Below are 24,372 nucleotides of genomic sequence, written 5' to 3'. Positions count from 1 at the left end.
TGGCATGGGGAGTCAATGGTGCTGAGAAGACAGCACAGAAATCAAGTATTTTCAAAGCAGATGGAAGAACCTAGGAACCCAATCAAACTCTTCCGTTTTCACCCTGTCCCTGCTGCCACCCCCACCCCCCACATCCACACACAGAGACACACTTTTGTCGATGAGGATCAGTCCAGATTTCAAAAATATTTATCAAGCACAAACACCAGTTTCTCGACAAACTGTTGACATCTCTCAGAACCGTGTAACTAGTAAATCCAGAAGCCATACAAGTTTAGAATATAAGCATGCCACTGATGTCTGCTAGAATTTCTCACAGGAAGCAAAACACTTTACTCTTCTTCCCACATAAATTAACTTTCTGCATTCATTTTTCCTACACTGCTATTAAGATGCTAGGATCTAGAATGAAATCATGTAATTTATCACATAAAACAAGCCCATGTACTTATTTTAGGAAGCATGCTTCACTCTCCAAGTAAAAGGCTCTAAAGAATTAACACAGAGTCTTTTATGCACATAGACAAATATGTTAACATTCAAAGTATTTATTTAAAAGAAAAACAGGAGGACCTCCAGCCCTCAAACCTGCATAGGTTGGGTTTAAGGAGCTTTGTTTTGTTTTGTTATGAATAAGCTTTAAACTACCGTAAAAGATGGAGCGGAGAGAAAATTTCAGGAACATTACTGCTTCAGCGGAAGATGGTGAATCATTTGAACCTTGCCACCAAAACATGTAGAAAAGACACCACCCATTTCTTCTGCATGTCATTTAGACCAAGTCACTAGGGTTGGGTTCATACAGGAAGAGAGAGAATGAAGAAAGAGCTACCGGTAGTTGTCCTCAACTCCTGGAAGATGTCAAAATGGAGCTTTCCCTAAGACATATTCCCCAAAACAAGAAGTCTCTCTCTGGAAGAGCTGTGCAACAGTTGCCCCTTGGCAAGGCGGAATCAAGGGCGGTTTTCCCTCTCCACACAAGGCTAAGCAACTTTAAGAAAAAAGTTCAAGTCAGGAGAAGAATGAGCGTGCCAGAAGCATAAACAACAATCAGAGCACAGGAAAATGGAAACAATCTACAAATATTCTATTTCCACCATTCTTTGTTACTTTGTGCTGACACATTTTACCATATATAGGCACCCTGGAAACGTGAGGGGATGTTTAGCTACATGTTATATAGATAGATGTACTGTGTTTTAAAAGTGCATCTAACTGCAAGAGCTCCTAAAGCAGGGGAAGCTAGCAGCGACCTCCAGGTGCTGCAGGACTCCAACTCCCATCAGCCCTTACCAAGAGCCATGCTGAGGGGCTGATGGAATCAGACGCCACCTGGAAAACAGCAGCACATTGGCGACCCCTACCCTCTAAGGCCCACATCCGGTTCACCCACCCACCCACACCCTTTACTCTTTCCTAGCTATAGATATTTGGGTGGGGCAGGGGTTTTTCATGAAATGACAGAAAACTCCACTTTTATCCAGGAAAAAAACTGCTGCATCATTCCCCAACATCACATATATAATCTGCTACATTCATGGCTTTCCATTGATGAAAAAAGAAGGGCAAAACGGAGGCGTGTGGCTTGTGTTGCGAGACTGCAAGGCACGAATCTAAATATGTACAGCCGCCCATGCGACTCTTCCAAACACAAAGCAATTAGATGTGTGGGATGTGGGTGAACAGATTCCAGAAACAGGAACACAAATGGGACAGCAGCACATACCCTGTGCAATGAGACTGGTTTGCAGCCTTTTTACACCATGCAAGCTCTAGCACGCTGCAACATGGGGGAGCTCCTCTCAGAGAGAACACGCCTCGCACCACCCCACATGGAGGAAGCCCAGGCTTCTGTCTCTGCCTGCCAGACCCAATACCCCATGCTGCTACATCCCTCGATTTTGCATGCAGATTACTGCCAAGCTGCACCTCCACTCGCACCAAACCCTCATTTCAGACATAAGCAACGCTGCCCCATTGCTCTCCCAAAAGCTTGCAGAAACACACACTTAGGAAAGGGAGATCAGAAGGCAATGGATGAGACCCCCGGAATCACCCCCACCTCTGCCAGGGGAAAGAAGAAAATCAATCCCTGCACGCCCATCCGTCGAGATTTCTCCCCCAACTTCTGCCTCTGCCTCTTGTTAGAAATAAAAGGATAAATGGATGAAGCTGCATGGTCTAAGGAGGGAAGGAGAGAAGAGCAGGGGAATGAAGACCAAGAGCAGGCATTTGTGCTTCGGCGGTTGAGCTATTGGCGGAGGAGAGCAACAAAAATGAGGATGCAATAATAATAATAATAATAATAATAATAATAATAATAATAATAATAATAATAATAATGAAGCGGACCAGATCTGCAGAGAGAAATACATTGCAAAGGGCGAGGGGAGTGAGGAAGACGAAGCAGCCCAGCTCCGTCCCCCCAGGGTCAGCCTGCAAAGTGCAGCAAGCAACAGCAGCGCAGCTCTGCAAGCTCCACTAGAGGCGAGGCCAGTCCAGCTCCCTCACCTGCCTCCGGGCAGGCGCCCGTCCCCGGGAAGAGCGAGGGTCTGCTGTTTCCTTACCTGCCATGTTGGGCTCCCAAGGGTGGCCGGGTTGGCTGAAGCGGCCTCTCAGCTTTCCGGTACTACCCCCGTCCCAGGCTGAAACGGAGCGTGGAGGGAGGATGGCAGCGGATCGCGTCCGGGGGGGAGGCGGGGAGCGGGAAAGGCGGCTTCGCTCCCAGGGCTTCCCCCGCGCCTGGCTTCCTCTCCTGACCCAGCCCCTCCCCCCTCTCAGGTTCCACTTTCAAAATGGCGCCGGCGGAGCCGAGCGTGACGTCACCGGCGGAGGCGAGGTAGGGTGGGAAAAAAGGAGGGGCAGCTGGGTGCTCGAGGGGGCGGGGTGGGGCGGGGCCTACGGGGGAAGGGGGCGCGCGCATTGGGTGGCGCTCCTGCCGCGACCGCTCGTGACTCCGCTGCGCTGTGGGCGCGGGTCGCAGCCACCCCCTCGGATGTGGTGGGGGGCGCTCTTGCTTCTTGCGATCCTGTCCGTTGCAGCCCCGCCACTGCGCGGAGAAAGAGGGGCTTTGGCAAGGACGCAGAAGGAGTCACACGGGGCCGGCCCATATAGCCTGACCGGGTAGCTTAGTTTTCTTCTGAATTTCGAATAAATTTCGAAAAGTGGATGCGGTGGGACATAGTGCTCCTCGATCATTCCACATTCATGTCACTTGCCATTTCCCCCATATTTCCCCTCTCCTTCTCTCTTTCTTTCACTGTTTTCACAGGCCTTTGGATACAATGCTAAATGCAAAAACAATAAAAACAAAAAGCAGGTGTGTGTTGTCTTTAAAAGGTGTACATCTTACAGAAAGGATTGTAAGAAACTGGACTTGACAGACTAGTGTGGCATGGGGACCTTAAGAGGTCCACAGTGGATCACAATACACCCCTATTGCTTTTTATGGTGACTGCTTTAGACTTTTCACCTCTGTTATTCTGGGATCAAAATAACTATGGAGGTGGTCATATAGATCATGTGGTTCTCATTGTTTGCAACCCCAGCCCCCAAACTGGTGGAAACGCCCCATGGTTTAAATATACTGGAACATAGTTTGAGCACTAGCCCAAGTCATGTTGGTGCCAAGGTGCCCCACCCCCAGTCAAGGTGCTTCTTCACACAGTGCCAAGTTAAACTATAGAACTTGTTCCTGCAAAGGGTAGTGACGGTCACTAACTTGGCTTTAAAAGAGGACTAGACAAATTCATGATGGAGAAGGCTATCAGTAGCTGCTGGACATGATGTTTGTGTTCTGCCTCTGAATGCCAGTTGCTGAGAATCACAGGCAGAGAGAGGAATATTGCACTCAGGTCCTGCTTAGGAGCATCTGGTTGGCTGAGAACAGATTGCTAGATGGGCTTTTGGCCTGATCCAGTTTGGCTCTGCTTTGTTTTTGCATTCTTATGAGAATGCAAAAACCTCAATTGTAGAACTTTTAATGTTTTTATTACTGTGTAGCCGATAATTCATGGAAGACAAAGATACTGGTTAGAACTACTTGTTGGCCCGATGAAGGGGAGAACGGGACTTCCATCGTGTTCCAGAGCCCAGCAGTTACCTGGGCAGATGTGGAGGCTGAAGGACCAGTGGTACTAACAGAGCATGCATCAGGCCCAAGGACGGTCACTGAACCAGAGACACCTGAACCCAGGAACTGCTCACCTGGGGGGGTGGAGTCTCAGCAATAGCCTCCTGGATGCAATGTTGCTGCCTTTTAATGGGAAGGGGTGAGGCAGTAGAAAACACTGTGCACTGCAGATGCAGATGCGGAAGCTGTGTGCCTGAACACTTAAGAATTGTGCAGGCATGTCCAACAGGTAGATCGTGATCTACCAGTAGATCACTGGATGTCTGCAGTAGATCACTGGTAGATCATTGGCTCCCCCCAAAGAAGCTGAATAACTGTGGCTCCCCTAAGAAAAGCTCAACATTTTACCTCCTCCCTGAAAAAACTCAGCAACTTTGACCTTAACCCCCCTCCAATTGGTCTTCCTCCTTCCTAAAAAAAGTTCAACAACTTTGACCTGAACCCCCAAAAGGGGGGTAGATCACTGCCAGTTTTTAAATCTGTGAGTAGATCACAGTCTTTTGGGAGCTGGCCACCCCTTGTGTAGAGGAATATTTCAGTGGTTGCAAGTAGGACTGAGCGATATATCATCCAAAACCAGTTTGAAGTTCACATTATGATAACTGTTTCATAATATTTGAGCTGGCAGTATATCGTGAATCACAATGTGTGTGAGGGCTAGGCAGTATTTGGTTTTCAACATCACAAAATATCACCAACCAAACCAGTGGTTTTCAACCAGTGTGCCGTGGCCCCCTGGGGTGCCTTGAATGATGGTCAGGGGTCCTGCAGGCAACAATGGCCCCTAAACTTCTTTCTTTCCTTTCCTCCTCTGATGCCCTCTTGCGTCTCTGCCTCCCAAAGGCTTTCACAGCTGTTTGTTGCAGCAGCTCTGGCTATAAGCTCCCCAGGTGAATGGTGCCTTGGGGGCTGGCCAGGGGGTGCTGGTTGCCAGGAGCTGAGGTGGTCTCGGAGTAAGCAAGTAAGCAGGCCAGGGAGTTCAACCAGCCAGCCAGTCCACCAGCCCTTGCTGTTGGGAATGGACAGACAAGTCCCAGGCCCCTGTGGGGCAGTGTGAGGAGGCACCGCTCTTTGGGTTGAGTGGGGGGCAGCTGAGAGACCAGGAGCGGCAGCTGCTGCTGCCCAGAGGACTCCCAAGGAGAGGGGAGAAGAAAGGAGGTTGAGGGAACACTCCACAAGGGAGGGTGTTCGAAAAAGGGTGAGAGCCTGTCAATTCTGCAGGCAAGGGGTGACATAAGTGGGCTCCTGAGCCCCACAGGGGTGCCGCAGAAAGAATGTAGTTGTTCAAGTGAACCGTGGATTAAAAAACGTTGAAAACCTCTGAGCTAAACATCGCAATGTTATCACCAGTTAAACATTGCAATCTACCACAACGTCTGAAATAAGGATGGAACTATGCAGAGGCAAACAGGCAAATGTCCTGGCAACTGCTACTACTTAAGGGTCTTGTTATGTACTGAGCTGAATCCTAGAACAATAGGATTCAGAAACAGCGGGAGCTACCCAATCCAACTCCAGGTGGAAGTGAATCCGCAACCTGATTGGCCTGCTGGAGCAGCCAATCAGGCGGCTGGCAGAAGTGAATCTGCTACCTGATTGGCCTGTAGGAGCAGCCAATCAGGCTGCAGGCAGAAGTCAATCCACAATATAATTGGCCCACAGGTGTAGCCCTGAAGTAGCCAATCACGCAAGGCCCATTGTGTAAATAATGTATATAAGCAGATGGTTTGGGGAAAAGAGCCATTCTTCTTCTCCTTGATGACTATGAGCTGAATAAAGAGCATGAAATTCACTCTCGACTCCGAGTACATTTCAGGTCTGTAATTCAATCACTATACAGTGAGTTTCATTAGCAGGCTAGCCAAAATGCACCCAAACAGGACTTTTGATTTGGGGTTTAGCTACCAAATGGTGGTATTCAAGACAATCCAAAGTACGGCAATGAGTCATAGTAATGGGTCAAATAATCTGGGACTGCCAGCAGGCCTGTTAGGTGGCAGAAGTGGCAGTGGCAGAAACAACGGTGACCTCGTTGGCCTTGCCACAACCGCAGGACACGGCAGTAGTGGCGACAGCCTACAAGGCTTCGCAACAGTGGCACAATCAATGGCCACCTGTGAGGCTTGTGGTGGCAACAGGAAGTGGTGGCAGTAGTGGCGGGGCCCTGCGAGGCCTCGTGGCAGTGACCAGAGGTGATAGCAGGTGACATGATGTCAGGGACTAGGCAGATGGGTGGGGACCACCACCCCAAGAGCCTTTCAGAGAGGAGGAAGGGGCAGAGATTATAGACCTAGATTCATGGTTGGAGGAGGAGGAGGGAGTTGGGAAATAATGAGTGATGAAGGACAGGAGCAAAGTAACATTGAACCAAGGTAGGAGCCAGATGTTAGAAACTGTGCAGCAGCCAAGTTGCTCGCTGTCTCTGGAAAGTTTGACAGAAAACCCACCCTCTCAGAAACGTAGGCATTCAATGTGAATCACTGAGCAAAGATCCCAGAGGGAATCTGCCCTTTGCACTTGCCATAGGCAGCAGGAGGAGTCTGATCAATAGGAAGTAAAGGCAAAGGGGGTGGAGTTTTACTCTGGTCAACATTAGTCTGAGCGTAAGCTGTGTTTGCCTGCATTTCTTGATCCTTTTGAAATTAAAGAATGGAAAAGCTCCCTTTTTTCTGCATCCTTGATTTCCTGGGTGGTGATCCAGGAGCTGTCGGCAATGGAGCTTGCAAGGCTTCACCACGGCAGCGAGAATTGGTGGCGGGCGGCCTGCCTCAGCAAGGCCTTGCAGGCCTCCTCCGCTTCTGATGACGCCTTCTACTGCTGACACCACAACAAGGCATTGCAGGCTGGTGCCACTTCTACCATTGTTGCAAGGCTTTGCAGGCCACCACTACTGCAGCCGCCAAAACAAGGCCTTGCAGGCTGCCACCACTTCTGCTGTCACCACCCACTGCTGTGGTGAGACCTCGCAAGCTGCTAATGATTGTACCACTGATGTTAGGCTGCTGCCACTTCAGCTCCCCGGCCGTTGCTGATTCTGCTACCTAGCAAGCCTGCTGGCAGTCTGGCAGTCCCAGATTATTTATATTCACTATGATTCAACATCATACTTCGGATTGTCTTGAATGTTTGGATGTATTTTGGCTTGCCTGCTATGATGAAAGTGACCATTGATAATATCATCCTTTGTCAGTTTTAGTCCCTTAAGTAGTAGCAGTTGCCAGGACGTTGTCCTGTTCACCTCTGTGTAGTTCCTTATTTATTTCAGATATCGTGATATATTGAGGTTTAGCTGGTGATATATTGTGATACTGAAAACCAGATGCCACCCAGCCCTAGTTGCAAGTATGCACCTTGTCATGCAAGAGCAAATGAATTCTATTTGAGGCTTCCCTGTTGTCAAACTTTGAGACTACACTTAGCACAGAATGCTGCATCGTGGTTGCTGACGGGAGTGTGACCCTTTCAGCATAGGCACTGGTTGCCTATTTATTACCAGACCAAATTCAAGCTGGCACTGTTGATCTATAAAGCCCTAAACAGCTTGGGAACCGTTTACATGTTCTGTTGTTGCCTTCAGGTGCCAGAGTGTGGGTTGGGGAGCGTCCCAAGGGCCAGAGAGAAAATGTGGAAGGCCACATTTGGCATCTAAGCTTTCCCACATCTGACTGATACAGATAATCAGACTGGTATGAAAAGCATGAGATGAACAATAATACTGCTGAAACAATAAATTACCACCACCATCACCACTATAATCAGCCATAGAGCAAACAGGTATAGGTCAAAATGAATGGAACAGATAGGTGTCAACTAAAAATCTTATCATGCCCATGGCAAATAAGTTTTGGCCTGGCTGGCACTCAAATTATTGCAGTGTTGGTGCCAATTGTATGGTACCCCTTTGCAGGAGGCCATTCCCTAAATGGGACACGGCCACAGAAAAGGCCCCCTCGTGGCCACATATTGGACTTCTTCTAGCAATGGAACACAGTTTAAAGAGATGCCTTTGAAGTGCAAAGCTCAGGATGATTTTACTGCATTCATTCTGGACACTAATCGGATGCTGTCAAGTAATTTAGGAGTGTATCCAACACTGTTTTTCAATTCGCACAACAGACTTCTGCTTGCACAGCAAAACTTCCCGGTCCTCTCCAGCACACCATGCAACCTCACAATTGCTCCAGAGCACTGGGAACCCTCTAGCGAGCAGTGTGGTGTAGTGGTTAAGAGCGGTAGTCTTGTAATCTGGCTCCGCTCCTCCACATGCAGCTGCTGGGTGACCTTGGGCTGGTCACACTTCTTTGAAGTCTCTCAGCCTCACTCACCTCACAGAGGTTTGTTGTGTGAGAGGAAGGGAAGAATGTTAGCCGCTTTGAGACTCCTTCAGGTAGTGATAAAGCGGGATATCAAATCCAAACTCTTCTCTTCTTCTTCTAGAGCAGAGTTTGGGAGCAGGAATGGAGAGGTGTGAGTGGAACACCCACTTGCACAGTGTTGGCAGCTACAATCCTTAGTTTCCATTAAGGGTTTTGCATGCTTTTGGATTGCCTCAAAAAGCATATAAACATGAATTCTAAGCTGCTCCCTGCTCTGATTCTTGGGAACGCAATCTATTTTTCCAAGAAGTAATTAGTTTTCAATATAAGAGGCTCCTACGAGGATGGGCTTCCTGCTTTGTTTAGATAGCAGGGCAGCATCACCCCCAAGACTCTGCTTTGCTGCCACCTATTGGAAGCCAGAAAGCTTTCCCAATATTCAAGGCAAGTGGCCAGTACAGTGGTGCCTCGCTTAACAAACGCCCCGTAAGACAAAATTTTCGCTTAAAGAAAGGATTTTTCTAGCGGAGGTTGCCTCGCTAGACAAATTCGTTTTACGAAAAATTTGTCTAGCGAATCGCAGTTTCCCATAGGAATGCATTGAAATTCAATTAATGCGTTCCTATGGGCAATTTTTAAAAAAATATCAATGCATTCCTATGGGATTCGCTAGACAAATTTTTCGTTATAAGAATAGACCCGTGGAATGAATTAAATTCGTCTAGTGAGGCACCACTGTATATTTGTGTCATCGCCACCCACACATGAAAATTAATTGGTTATATTCTTGGTAATACTTGGAGGTTGCTAGACCCTTCCAGTGATAAACTTGCTAAGGCAGAGTATGAGAAGCTTGCCTGAATCCAGTGTCTTCTGCAGGGGCATAGCGTTTTGGGGGGGGCAGGGGAGCCAAAGCCCCATGCACAGATTTTTTTAAGGGACATGAGGGGGCATAACAGGCACCCCCACGACAAGCTCCCTCATAAAGGCCAGAGCCATGAGGAGGCAAGCCAAGCTGTGCCCAGGCCTTCCGTGGGGGAATGTGCCAGCCAGCTGGGAGAGGAGGCTGGACAGCTGGAGGAGGAGGAGGAGGAGCAAGAGGAATGAGCTCTGTCCTGTCACCAGGATCTCAGCATTCTCTCCAACAATGGCAGCAGACACATAATACTCGGAGAAGTTCATACCTCCCCAGGCACACCAGTCTTGCACAGTTGTTGTTGTTTTTTGGGGGGTAATATATGGTGCCAGTCTTACTACTTGGTACACGAAAGTGTGGGATATTGCCCTGTTGAAAAGACTAATAAGCGAATGAATGTGGCTGAAACAGTGACTCAGGGCATTTGAAAACTTTAATTATTTTTCCTTGGTATAACAGGGTTTGTGTTTTGCAGCCTTGTGTTGTTTAACCATTGTGTGTGCTATAAATACTTACAGTCACTACCTTCCACACATTCACATATCTGTGGTTTATTTATTTTGGTTATATTTATGTCTGTATTTGTTCAACAGTTATCTATAATTGTATATATGGACTATATATATTTTCATTAGTTCCTGTTAGGTAACACTATATTGTAACCCTTTTTTTAAAAATATCCATATATTTAAAAGTCACCAGTATTTTACAACACATTTTTCTTAATATGCACATTTTTAATATGCTTTTGTCTGATAGATACATTTCTGCAAAGCATTTCCCTAATCATAGCTGTCAAGTTCTCCCTTTTTTAAAGGGAAATTCCATTATGCTGAATAGGCTTCCTCGTGAGAAAAGGGAACACTTGACAGCTATGCCCCTAATATAAGACATTTAATTTTCGTATACTGTTTTCCCTAATGTACAGGGACACATTACTTTTTTCTCCAAAGAACTCACCCCTCATATCCTCATTTAATCCCCCCAACAACTCTCTGAGGTGGGTTGACTTGAGAGCGAGTGACTGGCCCAACGTCACCCAGTGAGCTTCATGGCCAAGTGGGGATTTAAACTCTGGTCTCCCAGGGTCCCTTTCCAAAACTCTAACTGCTGCGCCACACTCAGATGGAGAGCTGCACTGAAAAATTCAGAGAAGTGCGGAATTTCAAAGGTTGGCTGTGTTTCAGTTTGCATGTTGCCTTGGAAAGTGTGCATCAGGTAAGTTTACCTTTAAATGCAAACCAACTCAGATTTCTCCCTCATCTCTTTTTAAAAAAATGTATTTATTAAAGATTTTCAAACAACAAAAACATACAAAACACAAAAAGAAAATACAAAACACAAAAAATACAAAATGCAAAAAATATGAAAACAAAAATTCTAACTTATAACGCTTATTTCTAATCTATTGGCTTCCTCATTCCTCCTCCTTCTGCGATTCTTTACATAAAATCTGTAGTAAACTCTAAATCTTATATAATTTCTAATTATTAACTTAATATTGCCTTATTTCTCTATCTTTTACATCTTATCCTTTTATATTCTATCTATATCTTACTTCTTAATTAAATTATCATTAACTTCTAACAATACCTATTTCACACCATTGTATTAACTACAACCTCTATTTTATCTCCCTCACTTCCACTAATTCTAATCAATTATATGCTTATTCTTTAAATAAATTTTAAATTGCTTCCAATCTTCTTCCACTGCTGCTTCACTCCGATCCCGGAGTCTCCCGGTCAACTCAGACAGTCCCATGAATTCTATCAGCTTCTTCTGCCATTCATCCACTGTTGGCAGATTTCTCCCTCATCTCTCCTAGCCTAGCATCATGCTCCCGCTATGACTTACCAAGATATCATGGGGAAGCCCAGGTGCTGTGCATGAGTGCAATAGCCCCCTCCTGCTCCCCAATGATCATTGAGCTGCCTCTATGATCAGCAGTCAGCCATTGGGGCTAGTAGCATAGCTGCCAGGTGTTCCCTTTTCTTGCGAGGACGCCTATTTAGCATAAGGGAATTTCCCTTAAAAAAAGGGAGAACTTGGCAGCTATGGCTAGTAGCCATTGACAGGCTTACTTGCCAGTTTACCTCAAGCAGGGTTTCAGCACAGCCAACTCCCTCTGAATTGTGGGTCTCAGCAGCTGCCTAATCTGTGCGGTTGGGCTGGCCACCTGAGACCACTTTTATACATTTGAATGGAATGTGTCCTTTCCTATGAAAGTTCTTCTGGCACAACAAATAGGAGCCATAGGACTCTTTTTTGAGTCTGCACAGATGTTGTTTTATGGAGCCATTTTATTGTGGGGGATGCAGATGTTTCCCCTCAAAAGTGGTGGTGGTGGGAACCCAGCACTCAACCCAATGCTGCAAATAAAAATATACATTATAAAATAAAGTTATGTATTAAAATATGCATCAACTTGACATATATTGGCCCAGTATTGGAATTTAAACTGATGATTTTATTTATATTCTGAATGTGTTTTTTTTTTTAAGTCAGCTTGTTTTTATTTTCCTACTGTTATGGGTAATTGTAATGTATATTTTATGTAAACTGTTTAGAGACAATTAAGCAGCATATAATTTCTGTTAAATAACATGAATATATATAAATAAATGGGGACCCAGGTGGCGCTGTGGTTAAACCACTGAGTCTAGGGCTTGCTGATCAGAAGGTCGGCGGTTCGAATCCCTGTGACGGGGTGAGCTCCCGTTGCTTGGTCCCAGCTCCTGCCAACCTAGCAGTTCGAAAGCACGTCAAAATGCAAGTAGATAAATAGGAACCGCTACAGCGGGAAGGTAAACGGCGTTTCCATGTGCTGCTCTGGTTTGCCAGAAGCGGCTTTGTCATGCTGGCCACATGACCTGGAAGCTGTACGCCGGCTCCGTCGGCCAATAATGCGAGATGAGCGCGCAACCCCAGAGTCATCCGCGACTGGACCTAATGGTCAGGGGTCCCTTTACCTTTACCCTAGTATATGCTATTATTTAGCATAATAGTGTGTACCAAAAAAAAAAAAAAAATTTATTTAGCATAATCCCCTTCATGGATCAATGCCTTGTCGTGGCGAAGGGGCTTGAATAACTCAGAGAAGCTATGAGCTATGCCATGCAGGGCCACCCAAGATGGACAGGTCATAGTGGAGAGTTTTGACTAAACGTGATCCACCTGGAGAAGGAACTGGCAAGCCACTCCAGTATCCCTGCCAAGAAAACTCCATGGACAAAGACAACAGGCATATAAAAGTTATGACGCTGGAAGATGAGCCCCTCAGGTCGGAAGGCGTCCAACATGCTACTGAGGAAGAGCGGAGGACAAGTACAAGTAGATTCAGAGCTGATGAAGCGGCTGGGCCAAAGCCGAAAGGACGCTCAGTTGCGGATATGCCTGGAAGCGAAAGGAAAGTCCGATGCTGTAAAGAAAAATATTGCATAGGAACCTGGAATGTAAGAACCATGAGTGGAGGTAAGCTGGATGTGGTCAAAAATGAGATGACAAGAATAAATATCGACATCCTGGGCATCAGTGAACTAAAATGGAAGGGAATGGGCGAATTCAGTTCGGGTGACTATCATATCTACTACTGTGGGCAAGAATCCCGTAGTAGAAATGGAGTGGCCCTCATAGTCAACAAAAGAGTGGCAAAAGCTGTAATGGGATGCAATCTCAAAAATGACAGAATGATCTCGATACGAATCCAAGGCAGACCTTTTAACATCACAGTAATCCAAGTTTATGCACCAACTACCGGTGCTGAAGAAAGTGAAATTGACCAATTCTATGAAGACCTACAACACCTTCTAGAAATGACACCAAAGAAGGATGTTCTTCTCATTACAGGGGATTGGAATGCTAAAGTAGGGAATCAAGAGATAAAAGGAACAACTGGAAAGTTTGGCCTTGGAGTTCAAAATGAAGCAGGGCAAAGGCTAATAGAGTTCTGTCAAGAGAACAAGCTGGTCATCACAAACACTCTCTTCCAACAACACAAGAGAAGACTCTACACATGGATATCACCAAATGGGCAGCATCGAAATCAGATTGATTATATTCTCTGCAGCCAAAGATGGAGAAGCTCTATACAGTCAGCAAAAACAAGACCTGGAGCTGACTGTAACTCAGATCATCAGCTTCTTATAGCAAAATTCCAGCTTAAACTGAAGAAAGTAGGAAAAACCACTGGGCCAGTAAGATACAATCTGGATCAAATCCCTTATGAATACACAGTGGAAGTGAGGAACAGGTTTAAGGATTTAGATTTGGTGGACAGAGTGCCTGAAGAACTATGGATGGAGGCTCGTAACATTATACAGGAGGCAGCAACGAAAACCATCCCAAGGAAAAGGAAATGCAAGAAAGCAAAATGGCTATCCAACGAGGCCTTACAAATAGCGGAGGAGAGGAGGCAAGCAAAATGCAAGGGAGATAGGGAAAGATACAGGAAACTGAATGCAGATTTCCAAAAAACAGCAAGGAGAGACAAGAGGGTCTTCTTAAATGAGCAATGCAAAGAAATAGAGGAAAACAATAGAATGGGGAAAACCAGAGATCTGTTCAAGAAAATTGGAGATATGAAAGGAGCATTTCGTACAAAGATTACCATAATCAAGGACAAAAGTGGTAAGGACCTAACAGAAGCAGAAGACATCAAGAAGAGGTGGCAAGAATACACAGAGGAATTATACCAGAAAGATATGGAGGTCTCGTACACCCCAGGTAGTGTGGTTGCTGACCTTGAGCCAGACATCTTGGAGAGTGAAGTCAAATGGGCCTTAGAAAGCACTGCTAATAACAAGGCCAGTGGAAGTGATGATATTCCAGCTGAACTATTTAAAATCTTAAAAGATGATGCTGTTAAGGTGCTACACCCAATATGCCAGCAAGTTTGGAAAACTCAGCAATGGCCAGAGGATTGGAGAAGATCAGTCTACATCCCAATTCCAAAGAAGGGCAGTGCCAAAGAATGCTCCAACTACCGCACAATTGCGCTCATTTCACACGCTAGCAAGGTTATGCTTAAAATTCTACAAGGCAGGCTTAGGCAGTATGTGGATCGAGAACTCCCAGGAGTGCAAGCTGGATTTCGAAAGGGCAGAGGAACCAGAGACCAAATAGCAAACATGCGCTGGATTATGGAGAAAGCTAGAGAGTTCCAGAAAAACGTCTACTTCTGCTTCATTGACTATGCAAAAGCCTTTGACTGTGTCGACCACAGCAAACTATGGCAAGTTCTTAAAGAAATGGGAGTGCCTGATCACCTCATCTGTCTCCTGAGAAATCTCTATGTGGGACAAGAAGCTACAGTTAGAACTGGATATGGAACAACTGATTGGTTCAAAATTGGGAAAGGAGTACGACAAGGTTGTATATTGTCTCCCTGCTTATTTAACTTATATGCAGAATTCATCATGCGAAAGGCTGGACTAGATGAATCCCAAGCCGGAATTAAGATTGCCGGAAGAAATATCAACAACCTCAGATATGCAGATGACACAACCTTGATGGCAGAAAGTGAGGAGGAATTAAAGAACCTTTTAATGAGGGTGAAAGAGGAGAGCGCAAAATATGGTCTGAAGCTCAACATCAAAAAAACCAAGATCATGGCCACTGGTCCCATCACCTCCTGGCAAATAGAAGGGGAAGAAATGGAGGCAGTGAGAGATTTTACTTTCTTGGGCTCCTTGATCACTGCAGATGGTGACAGCAGTCACGAAATTAAAAGACGCCTGCTTCTTGGGAGAAAAGCAATGACAAACCTAGACAGCATCTTAAAAAGCAGAGACATCACTTTGCCGACAAAGGTCCGTATAGTTAAAGCTATGGTTTTCCCAGTAGTGATATATGGAAGTGAGAGCTGGACCATAAAGAAGGCTGATCGCCGAAGAATTGATGCTTTTGAATTATGGTGCTGGAGGAGACTCTTGAGAGTCCCATGGACTGCTAGAAGATCAAACCTATCCATTCTTAAGGAAATCAGCCCTGAGTGCTCCCTGGAAGGACAGATCGTGAAGCTGAGGCTCCAATACTTTGGCCACCTCATGAGAAGAGAAGAATCCTTGGAAAAGACCTTGATGCTGGGAAAGATGGAGGGCACAAGGAGAAGGGGACGACAGAGGACAAGATGGTTGGACAGTGTTCTCAAAGCTACGAACATGAGTTTGACCAAACTGCGGGAGGCAGTGCAAGACAGGAGTGCCTGGCGTGCTATGGTCCATGGGGTCACGAAGAGTCGGACACGACTAAACGACTAAACAACAACATTTAGCATAATGGGCTAGAGAACTGCATCACCAAATTTTGCTAGGTTCACCTTGAAATCAACTCTCTACTCCATCCCTGTTGCAGTAATGGCTGCTTATGGCCCTTTCCCAGCAAGCGGCGGTTGCGCTCTGACACAGTGCCTCCCATGGCTTGGCCCCGCTGCACCATGACATCTTTGCTTCATCCCGCAGCCCCTCGGCCACTGCAGAGACTCACGGGTTCCTGCCAAACCCAGCAGTTCATATGGGCCAATCCATGGTGGGCAGGGGGGGCATGGCTTGGTGGGCGGGTGGGCCTGAGGAAAGCAGGCTTCCCTTAGGTCCACCAGCCAACTATATAGCTCGGCTGACCCTGCATGCAGCAGTCCAGTAACTCATTCCTTCCCAAATCTCCTCGCACAAAACCATGCCTACACAACTGAGCATGAGTCTAGATTCAGGTAGGTAGCCCAAGTAAAGAGATGATTATGAAGCAATCTAACAGCCACCTTCAATTATTTGAAGGAATGCCCCATAGAAGCTGAAGCTTCTTTATTTTACTGAGATACTTTTATATCACTTACCACAACGCTTTTGAGGTGATGTGCAAAAATTAAACTATAATATATGGATAAAAACACAATACAATAACTGCAAATGAAAATAGACAAGAATGCAATAGAACATATATTAGAGCCAAGTGTCAGCAAAGACCTGGGTATGTAAGTTTCAAAGAGGCTTATCAGGGGACAGGATCTGACCTAATTCAGATTGGCACTGGGCTGCTGCTCTGCAGCCATTTATGATAAACTTTATTACTGAATTATTATGCATTTGTACTGAATGACATTGTTTTTCTAATAGTTTGCTGATACACAAGTGCATGCATATGTTCAATACAAATTTTAAATCTTTTAAATGCTTTGTTATCATTTGTGAGCCCAGGGTTATTGTTGGAAAAGCAGCAAATAAAATGAAGAAATAAAAGACCAAATTACAAAAGAAGGTGAGTTGTAGAATATTGGGAAAGACTTCCCTGGTGGTTGGAGCTGTATAAGAGTGGAACACTGGAACAGGCTGCCTTGTTAGATGTTTTTAAGCGTGCCCGCTTATCAGGGATGCTGTAGCAGCAGATTTTCTACAATGGTGAATTGGACTAAATGACCTTTGGGATATCTCTTTGATTCTGTGATTTCTGCTTCTTAAAAAGGTAAGAATATGGACTGAGCCATCCACTCCAGCATTCTGTCATAGTGCTGTCCAACCAGATGACTATGAGAAGAAGTCCCCAAGTGGGACCTGAGTGCAAGAGCGCACTCTCCACTTGGGATTTCCAGCAACTGGTATTCAAAGGCCTACTACCTCCAACAGTGGAAGGAGAAAGACTAGCAGCCACTGACAGACTTATTCTCCATGAATTTGTCTAATCCCCTATTGAAACTATCAAGATTGGCGGCCATCGCCACACCATGTGGGTGTGAATTCCATACCTGACCTATGAACTGTATAAAGAAGTCCTTCCTTTTTGCCTGCCCTGAATCTCTCACCATTCAGCTACATGGAATCATAGAGTTGGAAGGGACCCTGAGGGTCATCTAGTCCAATGCAGGAATCTTCCTGCCCAACGTGGGGCTTGAACCCGTGACCCTGAGTCTCATCAACTGAGTTATCTCAGAATTCTAATACTTTGAGAAAGAAACAGAGAACTTTATCCACTTTCTTCACGCCATGCCATGCCATTTTCTTACTTTCCTATTCCGTATGCTAAGAAACATCCACAACCCAAAATATTATGAAATTTATTTATATATTTATTGGTTCACATATAACAAAACAGAAATTAGAAATCATGGGTGGAGCAACCTCCTTTCTGCATATTTGTATCTTGTTCATTTTGATGATTATTGTTCGGTTTTGCTTTTTAGAAAAGAAAAAGAAATGAGCCAGAGAATAGTGAAGAAGCTGTTGCAGGAGCAGTTATCTTAGTCAAAAGCGAAGCTATACCTCTCTTTTTCTTTTCTGAACAGCCACCCCACGACAGTGACATGGCTAGGCTTGTGCAGTCACCAGCATTAAGAGGAATGGCACACCTATTTACCAAAAAAAGAGGGTTTCTATTAAAGAAAGAAGAAGGATGTTTTTCTCATTACAGGGGATTGGAATGCTAAAGTAGGGAATCAAGAGATAAAAGGAACAACTGGCAAGTTTGGCCTTGGAGTTCAAAATGAAGCAGGGCAAAGGCTAATAGAGTTCTGTCAAGAGAACAAGCTGGTCATCACAAACACTCTTTTCCAACAACACAAGAGACGACTCTACACATGGATATCACCAAATGGGCAGCATCAAAATCAGATTGATTATATTCTCTGCAGCCAAAGATGGAGAAGCTCTATACAGTCAGCAAAAACAAGACCTGGAGCTGACTGTAACTCAGATCATCAGCTTCTTATAGCAAAATTCCAGCTTAAACTGAAGAAAGTAGGAAAAACCACTGGGCCACTAAGATACAATCTAAATCAAATCCCTTATGAATACACAGTGGAAGTCAGGAACAGGTTTAAGGATTTAGATTTGGTGGACAGAGTGCCTGAAGAACTATGTATGGAGGCTCGTAACATTATACAGGAAGCAGCAACAAAAACCATCCCAAGGAAAAGGAAATGCAAGAAAGCAAAATGGCTGTCCAACAAGGCCTTACAAATAGCGGAGGAGAGGAGGCAGGCAAAATGCAAGGGAGATAGGGAAACTGAATGCAGATTTCCAAAAAATAGCAAGGCGAGACAAGAGGGCCTTCTTAAACGAGCAATGCAAAGAAATAGAGGAAAACAATAGAATGGGGAAAACCAGAGATCTGTTCAAGAAAATTGGAGATATGAAAGGAACATTTCATACAAAGATTACCATAATAAAGGACAAAAGTGGTAAGGACCTAACAGAAGCAGAAGACATCAGGAAGAGGTGGCAAGAATACACAGATGAATTATACTAGAAAGATATGGAGGTCTCGTACACCCCAGGTAGTGTGGTTGCTGACCTTGAGCCAGACATCTTGGAGAGTGAAGTCAAATGGGCCTTAGAAAGCACTGCTAATAATAAGGCCAGTGGAAGTGATGATATTCCAGCTGAACTATTTAAAATTTTAAAAGATAATGCTGTTAAGGTGCTACACCCAATATGCCAGCAAGTTTGGAAAACTCAGCAATGGCCAGAGGATTGGAGAAGATCAGTCTACATCCCAATTCCAAAGAAGGGCAGTGCCAAAGAATGCTCCAATTACCGCACAATTGTGCTCATTTCACACGCTAGCAAGGTTATGCTTAAAATTCTACAAGGCAGGCTTAGGCAGTATGTGGACCGAGAACTCCCAGAAGTGCAAGCTGGATTTCAAAGGGGCAGAGGAACCAGAGACCAAATAGCAAACATGTGCTGGATTATGGAGAAAGCTAGAGAGTTCCAAAAAAAGTCTACTTCTGCTTCATTGACTATGCAAAAGCCTTTGACTGTGTCGACCACAGCAAACTATGGCAAGTTCTTAAAGAAATGGGAGTGCCTGATCACCTCATCTGTCTCCTGAGAAATCTCTATGTGGGACAAGAAGCTACAGTTAGAACTGGATATGGAACAACTGATTGGTTCAAAATTGGGAAAGGAGTACGACAAGGCTGTATATTGTCTCCCTGCTTATTTAACTTATATGCAGAATTCATCATGCGAAAGGCTGGACTAGATGAATCCCAAGTCGGAATTAAGATTGCCAGAAGAAATATCAACAACCTCAGATATGCAGATGACACAACCTTGATGGCAGAAAGTGAGGAGGAATTAAAGAACCTTTTAATGAGGGTGAAAGAGGAGAGCGCAAAATGTGGTCTGAAGCTCAACATCAAAAAATCCAAGATCATGGCCACTGGTCCCATCACCTCCTGGCAAATAGAAGGGGAAGAAATGGAGGCAGTGAGAGATTTTACTTTCTTGGGCTCCTTGATCACTGCAGATGGTGACAGCAGTCACGAAATTAAAAGACGCCTGCTTCTTGGGAGAAAAGCAATGACAAACCTAGACAGCATCTTAAAAAGCAGAGACATCACCTTGCCTACAAAGGTCCGTATAGTTAAAGCTATGGTTTTCCCAGTAGTGATGTATGGAAGTGAGAGCTGGACCATAAAGAAGGCTGATTGCCGAAGAATTGATGCTTTTGAATTATGGTGCTGGAGGAGACTCTTGAGAGTCCCATGGACTGCAAGAAGATCAAACCTATCCATTCTGAAGGAAATCAGCCCTGAGCGCTCACTGGAAGGACAGATCGGGAAGCTGAGGCTCCAATACTTTGGCCACCTCATGAGAAGAGAAGACTCCCTGGAATAGACCCTGATGTTGGGAAAGATGGAGGGCACAAGGAGAAGGGGACAACAGAGGACGAGATGGTTGGACAGTGTTCTCGAAGCTACGAACATGAGTTTGACCAAACTGCGGGAGGCAGTGGAAGACAGGAGGAGTGCCTGGCGTGCTCTGGTCCAGGGGGTCACAAAGAGTCGGAAATGACTAAACGACTAAATAACAACAACAACATTAAATACACACAGTTTAGTCTGTTTTACTTTTGAGTTGCTTGTAAATGAAGTGACCAGTAGGTGGTGCTATAACACAGGTAAACGAAGTCTGTGTGGCCCAAAGTCCTCAGTCACAGTGTCATCTCCTCATCTGCAAGACAACAAAGGTGTTTCCTGGTGACATCACAGAAGGCCATGGAGGTGGCCTTGGCCGTGGGGGATAGTTTGAGACTCGAGTGGAATAGCTTTGCCTGACTGTCACCAAATCTGCTAAAATGACTCCTTTGTTATGCAGGGAAAAATAGACTTTTCTAATGCAAAAATTGGGTTATTTTAAAAGGCAGTCTCTACTCTTCCCTTTCAGCTCTTTGGAGTTACTGCAATTATGTATTATTATGATGTGTTGCTTTCTAGTGAAGTACACTAAGAACTCCTAAAACAGATACAAGCTATCTTTTTTTGGAGGGGGGGTATTTTCCGAAAAATAAATAAATCATAAAGAGTTTTCTGTGAGAAGTTATACTAGCGACATTTGTAAGCCAGGCTGGAAATCTAGATTGATATTTTGACTGTTCTTATCTACTCATTGAATGTTTGCCATTACGGTAGTTTTGGGGCAGTTCAGCACTGTTGCCAAGCATGCTGGGTAGTGGGGGACTGTGATGTTTTCAGCCCTCCAAAAATTTTCAAGGTGGGGGCTGCCCCCCCCAAAATCCTGTGGTACTGCTCCACCCTCCAAAGCTGCGTGGGCAGAAGGAGGCCAAGGGTGGTGCTATGATCCGCGTTCCCCAGCGCATGAGCGCTGACATCACAAGTCATTGTTTCAAACGGACTTGTTGTGCTAGGGCCACAGGACACTTTAATCCACTTTAAATGTGCAAACTTCAAGTTCGGGGATACAATTGAATCACTCCTGCAAAATACCTGCACTCTGGAGGCGCTGTGTGTGTGTGTGTGTGTGTGTGTGTGTGTGTGTGTGTGTGTAGGGGGGGCAAGCAGCTTATTTTCTATACTCTTTTAAAGATATATATATTATTTTTTCATAGCCACTGTGGGATGCCTGCAGTTTTCTGCAGCCACCTGCAGATTCTTCTCTGCTAGACCCAGGGAAGGAAATTCTTTCCTAGGACACACACACATAGTATGTTGTACACCTTAGCTGCTTTCACCATCTGGATTTATTTTGCTTGCTTCCTGTTGCACAGGCACCTCCGATACTTTGCCAGTTCCTTCCCTCTGCTCTATATGATGCATTGTTGAGAAGTACTGCATTCTGGGTGCATGGTGAGAGGAGCAACACCAAAACAGCCTCATCACTTAAGGACTAACAGATGGACTCTGGCAAAAAGCTTTTTTGTGTGTGGTCCCATTTCATCAGGTACATGTTTACAGAGCACAGGAAAAGAGTGGGAAATGGTGGGTTTTAATCCGTTTTAAATAAAGCGAGACCAGGTTACCTGTTTATTGAGCATTCATTCTTATTTGTTTGCAGGGAGGTTAGATGGTGATACATCAAAGCAAGTGTTATCCCACACTACTTGGTGCATTTTCCTGTCACTTTCTTTATTGCAAAAAGTTGTTATCTTTTGAAGAAGCAGGGTTGTTGTGCAAGACCGCCCACTCTAATTGCACAACACAAATTTGCTGGTATGAGGTTGACTCCGACCCCCCGAAAGTGACGGTCTGGAAATGTCCTCAAATTAATATGAAAACCCCTGTTGAGTGGTTACTGCACCAGACTAGGGCTGAGAATGTTCATTTTCCAAACCAAATGCATCCATGTCCTTTTCTGGATGGTTTGGGGCCATTTAGTTACCATCTCTCAGCCTACTTCATAGGGTTGGTGTGAAGATAAGATGGAAGGGGGAAGGGAGCACCCTAAAGTGGGTCTGCTTCTGGTTGGTGGCTGTTTTCAGTGGCAGACATTCATTTATAATTCCATTCATAAAATTTCAGCATCCATATGTTAAATTTTAAAAATCCATACACATAATTGTGTCAACTATGTATGTATCTTCTCACAAGATACACATTTCTACCAGGGATGGGTGAATCTGTCATGCACTGGGAAATAACAAATCAGCAGCTCTTTTTGGAACTCCCCAAATAGCACTGGGGATTTTAGACAGTAGATGGGCCACTGGTCTGACTCTCTATGTTCCTGTGCTCAGAGGCTGATTCTTGGGTAATGAAGGAACCATGTTTCCCACAATCCTATCCCACTTTGGAATGGTGTGACCCTTCCTCCTGGTACTCCAAACCCTATGTAAAACCAATCCCATCAGTTTGAAAAGCATATGGTAATTTGCACTTTATGCAGTGCTATCTGAGTGGCTTAGATGCAACCTGAGATGATTCCTCACTTGTATATCCCACCTCTTCTCGGTTAGGTGAAAGGGTTATGCTCAACAGTAGAACCACTACTGATTTGATTTCTATTTACAAGGCCAGCCAGGTGTGAATTGGCTCAGTTTTAAGACATGCTATCTCAATTTTTTAAAACATGCAAATGTTCATTTAACAGTTGGAATCTTTAAAAATTATATGTAATAGAGCAGGTTTTGAGATTAAGTCACATTATGGTGGTAAATGAAGTCATAGCCTATATGTTAAACAAAAAGTATGGTAGTGTGTATGTAAAATGTTCATTTAATACGGTTTTAACTTTACATGCCCTATAAAAGCCAGACATGATATAGATTCATAGAAACTGAAAGAACCTGAAAGTCACTTAATCCAGCCTCTGAGGTGAGCCTTTGTGAACATTGCTGTAAACCATGAGTGGGCAACACTCAAATTATGAATTATTTGTTGTTGTTGTCTTGTGGTACCGATCCTTGTTCCTAGCACTGCAAGAGGAGGCTGTGGAGGTGTTCATTAGCAGTGACCAGAGGAAAAATAACCGCTGGGAAGAGCGCAGGAAAAGATACACGATGGCGCATCTGCAGCAGCAGAACCAGATGCCTTCATCGGCCCCAGCTGCAACAAAACATGTCTCTCCTGCATTGGTCTTCACAGCCACAGCAGGTGCTGCAACCTTCCAACAGCTTGACCTTACCCCCCCCCCCCAGGTGCATCCTCCATTGTCTCTCGAGGCAGACAGGTGCCAACCATTATTATTATTTCTATTTATTACCTACCCTTCACCATCAGGTCCCAGAATGAGTGACAGCAATTTAAAATTCCATAGTTCAAACAAATCAGTCATGAGGATATGGTGAGTCCTGAAAACACCTCAGATTTCAAAGGATAGGATAAATGTGATCCGTTGCCTAGTAATAAATGTTCTCTGCAAGCTACCAGTTCAGGCCAATGATAATGTATTTTCCTTGGTAGCCTAGTACTGCATGGGAAGAGAGAGAGTGACCCTGACCTCTCCCACCATTGCCTTCAGCCCTGACCATCAATTGCATGCATCCCCCCCCCACTCCAGATTAGTCCTTGAAAAACCAAAGAGAACAATTGCCCACCACAGCTGTAAGCAGGTCGGCCTGAGGCTAAGTAGTGCCCCGGTTGCCCTCTTCTGGTCAGCTTTGAAGAGCCACAAGCCACAAGGCTGGGGGCCACATGTACAAAATACTGCATGCAGGTCCTATATGTGAGAATTCTCACCTCCCGTTCCTCCTTGCCCTGGGATCAAGCAGAATGATAGAGGGACTTCATTTTTTCTCATGTGGGCTTAGGGAAATTAGGCTGCATTTCTCCTGAGTACCTCCTCCAGATTTTTTTTTAATCCTCATGAAGATTTGAAAATTTGTCAGCTTTTAATGCAAAACTTTCATAATTTTGTATGTAGTTTTGACCAATATACATTTTTCAAGTAATTTCTCCTAAAGTATGCATTTTTAACATATGTTTGGTTGGAGAGCTGCATAGCAAAATTCGGGAAAGTGTGAATTTGAAAGGATAGCAGTGTTTCCGATTGTTTATTGGTTTGAGAAGTGTGAAGTTTCTCATTAAAATGCAAACAAAATCAATTTTCTCCCTCGTCCCTACTGACCTTCTCCCTCTGGGCCCAATCCACCCAACTGTCAAAAGGAAGGGAGGTGGCCATCATAGCTGCCAAGTCTCCTGTATTCCCCGGAAAATCCCTGTTTTTCCAGCTGTTCCTAGCTGAAAAAACGGATTTTTTTGTTTTCCCCCCGGTTTATTCTGGCGCGGAGGCCATTTTGGAACTGGGCGGAGCATGCTCAGAAGCGACTTTTGATGC

At 44.9% G+C, this 24,372-nt stretch overlaps 1 protein-coding gene and 1 long non-coding RNA gene across 3 annotated transcripts in view; one reads left to right on the top strand and one right to left on the bottom strand.

Moving 5' to 3' along the window:
- PPP2R2A (protein phosphatase 2 regulatory subunit Balpha) overlaps positions 1-2,779 on the bottom strand; it is a 78,924-nt gene extending 76,145 nt beyond the window's left edge. For both annotated transcript variants that reach the window (XM_035138789.3, XM_035138790.3), the window contains exon 1: positions 2,568-2,779. In XM_035138789.3, coding sequence (XP_034994680.1) covers positions 2,568-2,574 — 7 coding nt within the window. In that variant the 5' untranslated portion in view covers positions 2,575-2,779. The remainder of the gene's footprint in view (positions 1-2,567) is intronic.
- LOC148683462 (uncharacterized) lies at positions 2,715-24,139 on the top strand. Its single transcript, XR_015947121.1, has 3 exons — positions 2,715-2,839; positions 21,368-21,540; positions 23,010-24,139. It is a non-coding gene; the product is annotated as an uncharacterized LOC148683462 (long non-coding RNA).
- Positions 24,140-24,372: the final 233 nt, after the last annotated feature.

This window comes from Zootoca vivipara, chromosome 14 (assembly GCF_965207765.1).
Source record: "Zootoca vivipara chromosome 14, rZooViv2.hap1.1, whole genome shotgun sequence".
In the NCBI taxonomy this organism is placed as follows: domain Eukaryota; kingdom Metazoa; phylum Chordata; class Lepidosauria; order Squamata; family Lacertidae; genus Zootoca; species Zootoca vivipara.
The sequence above is the reverse complement of the archived record's forward strand: the minus strand, read 5'-3'. Positions and strand labels throughout refer to the sequence as shown.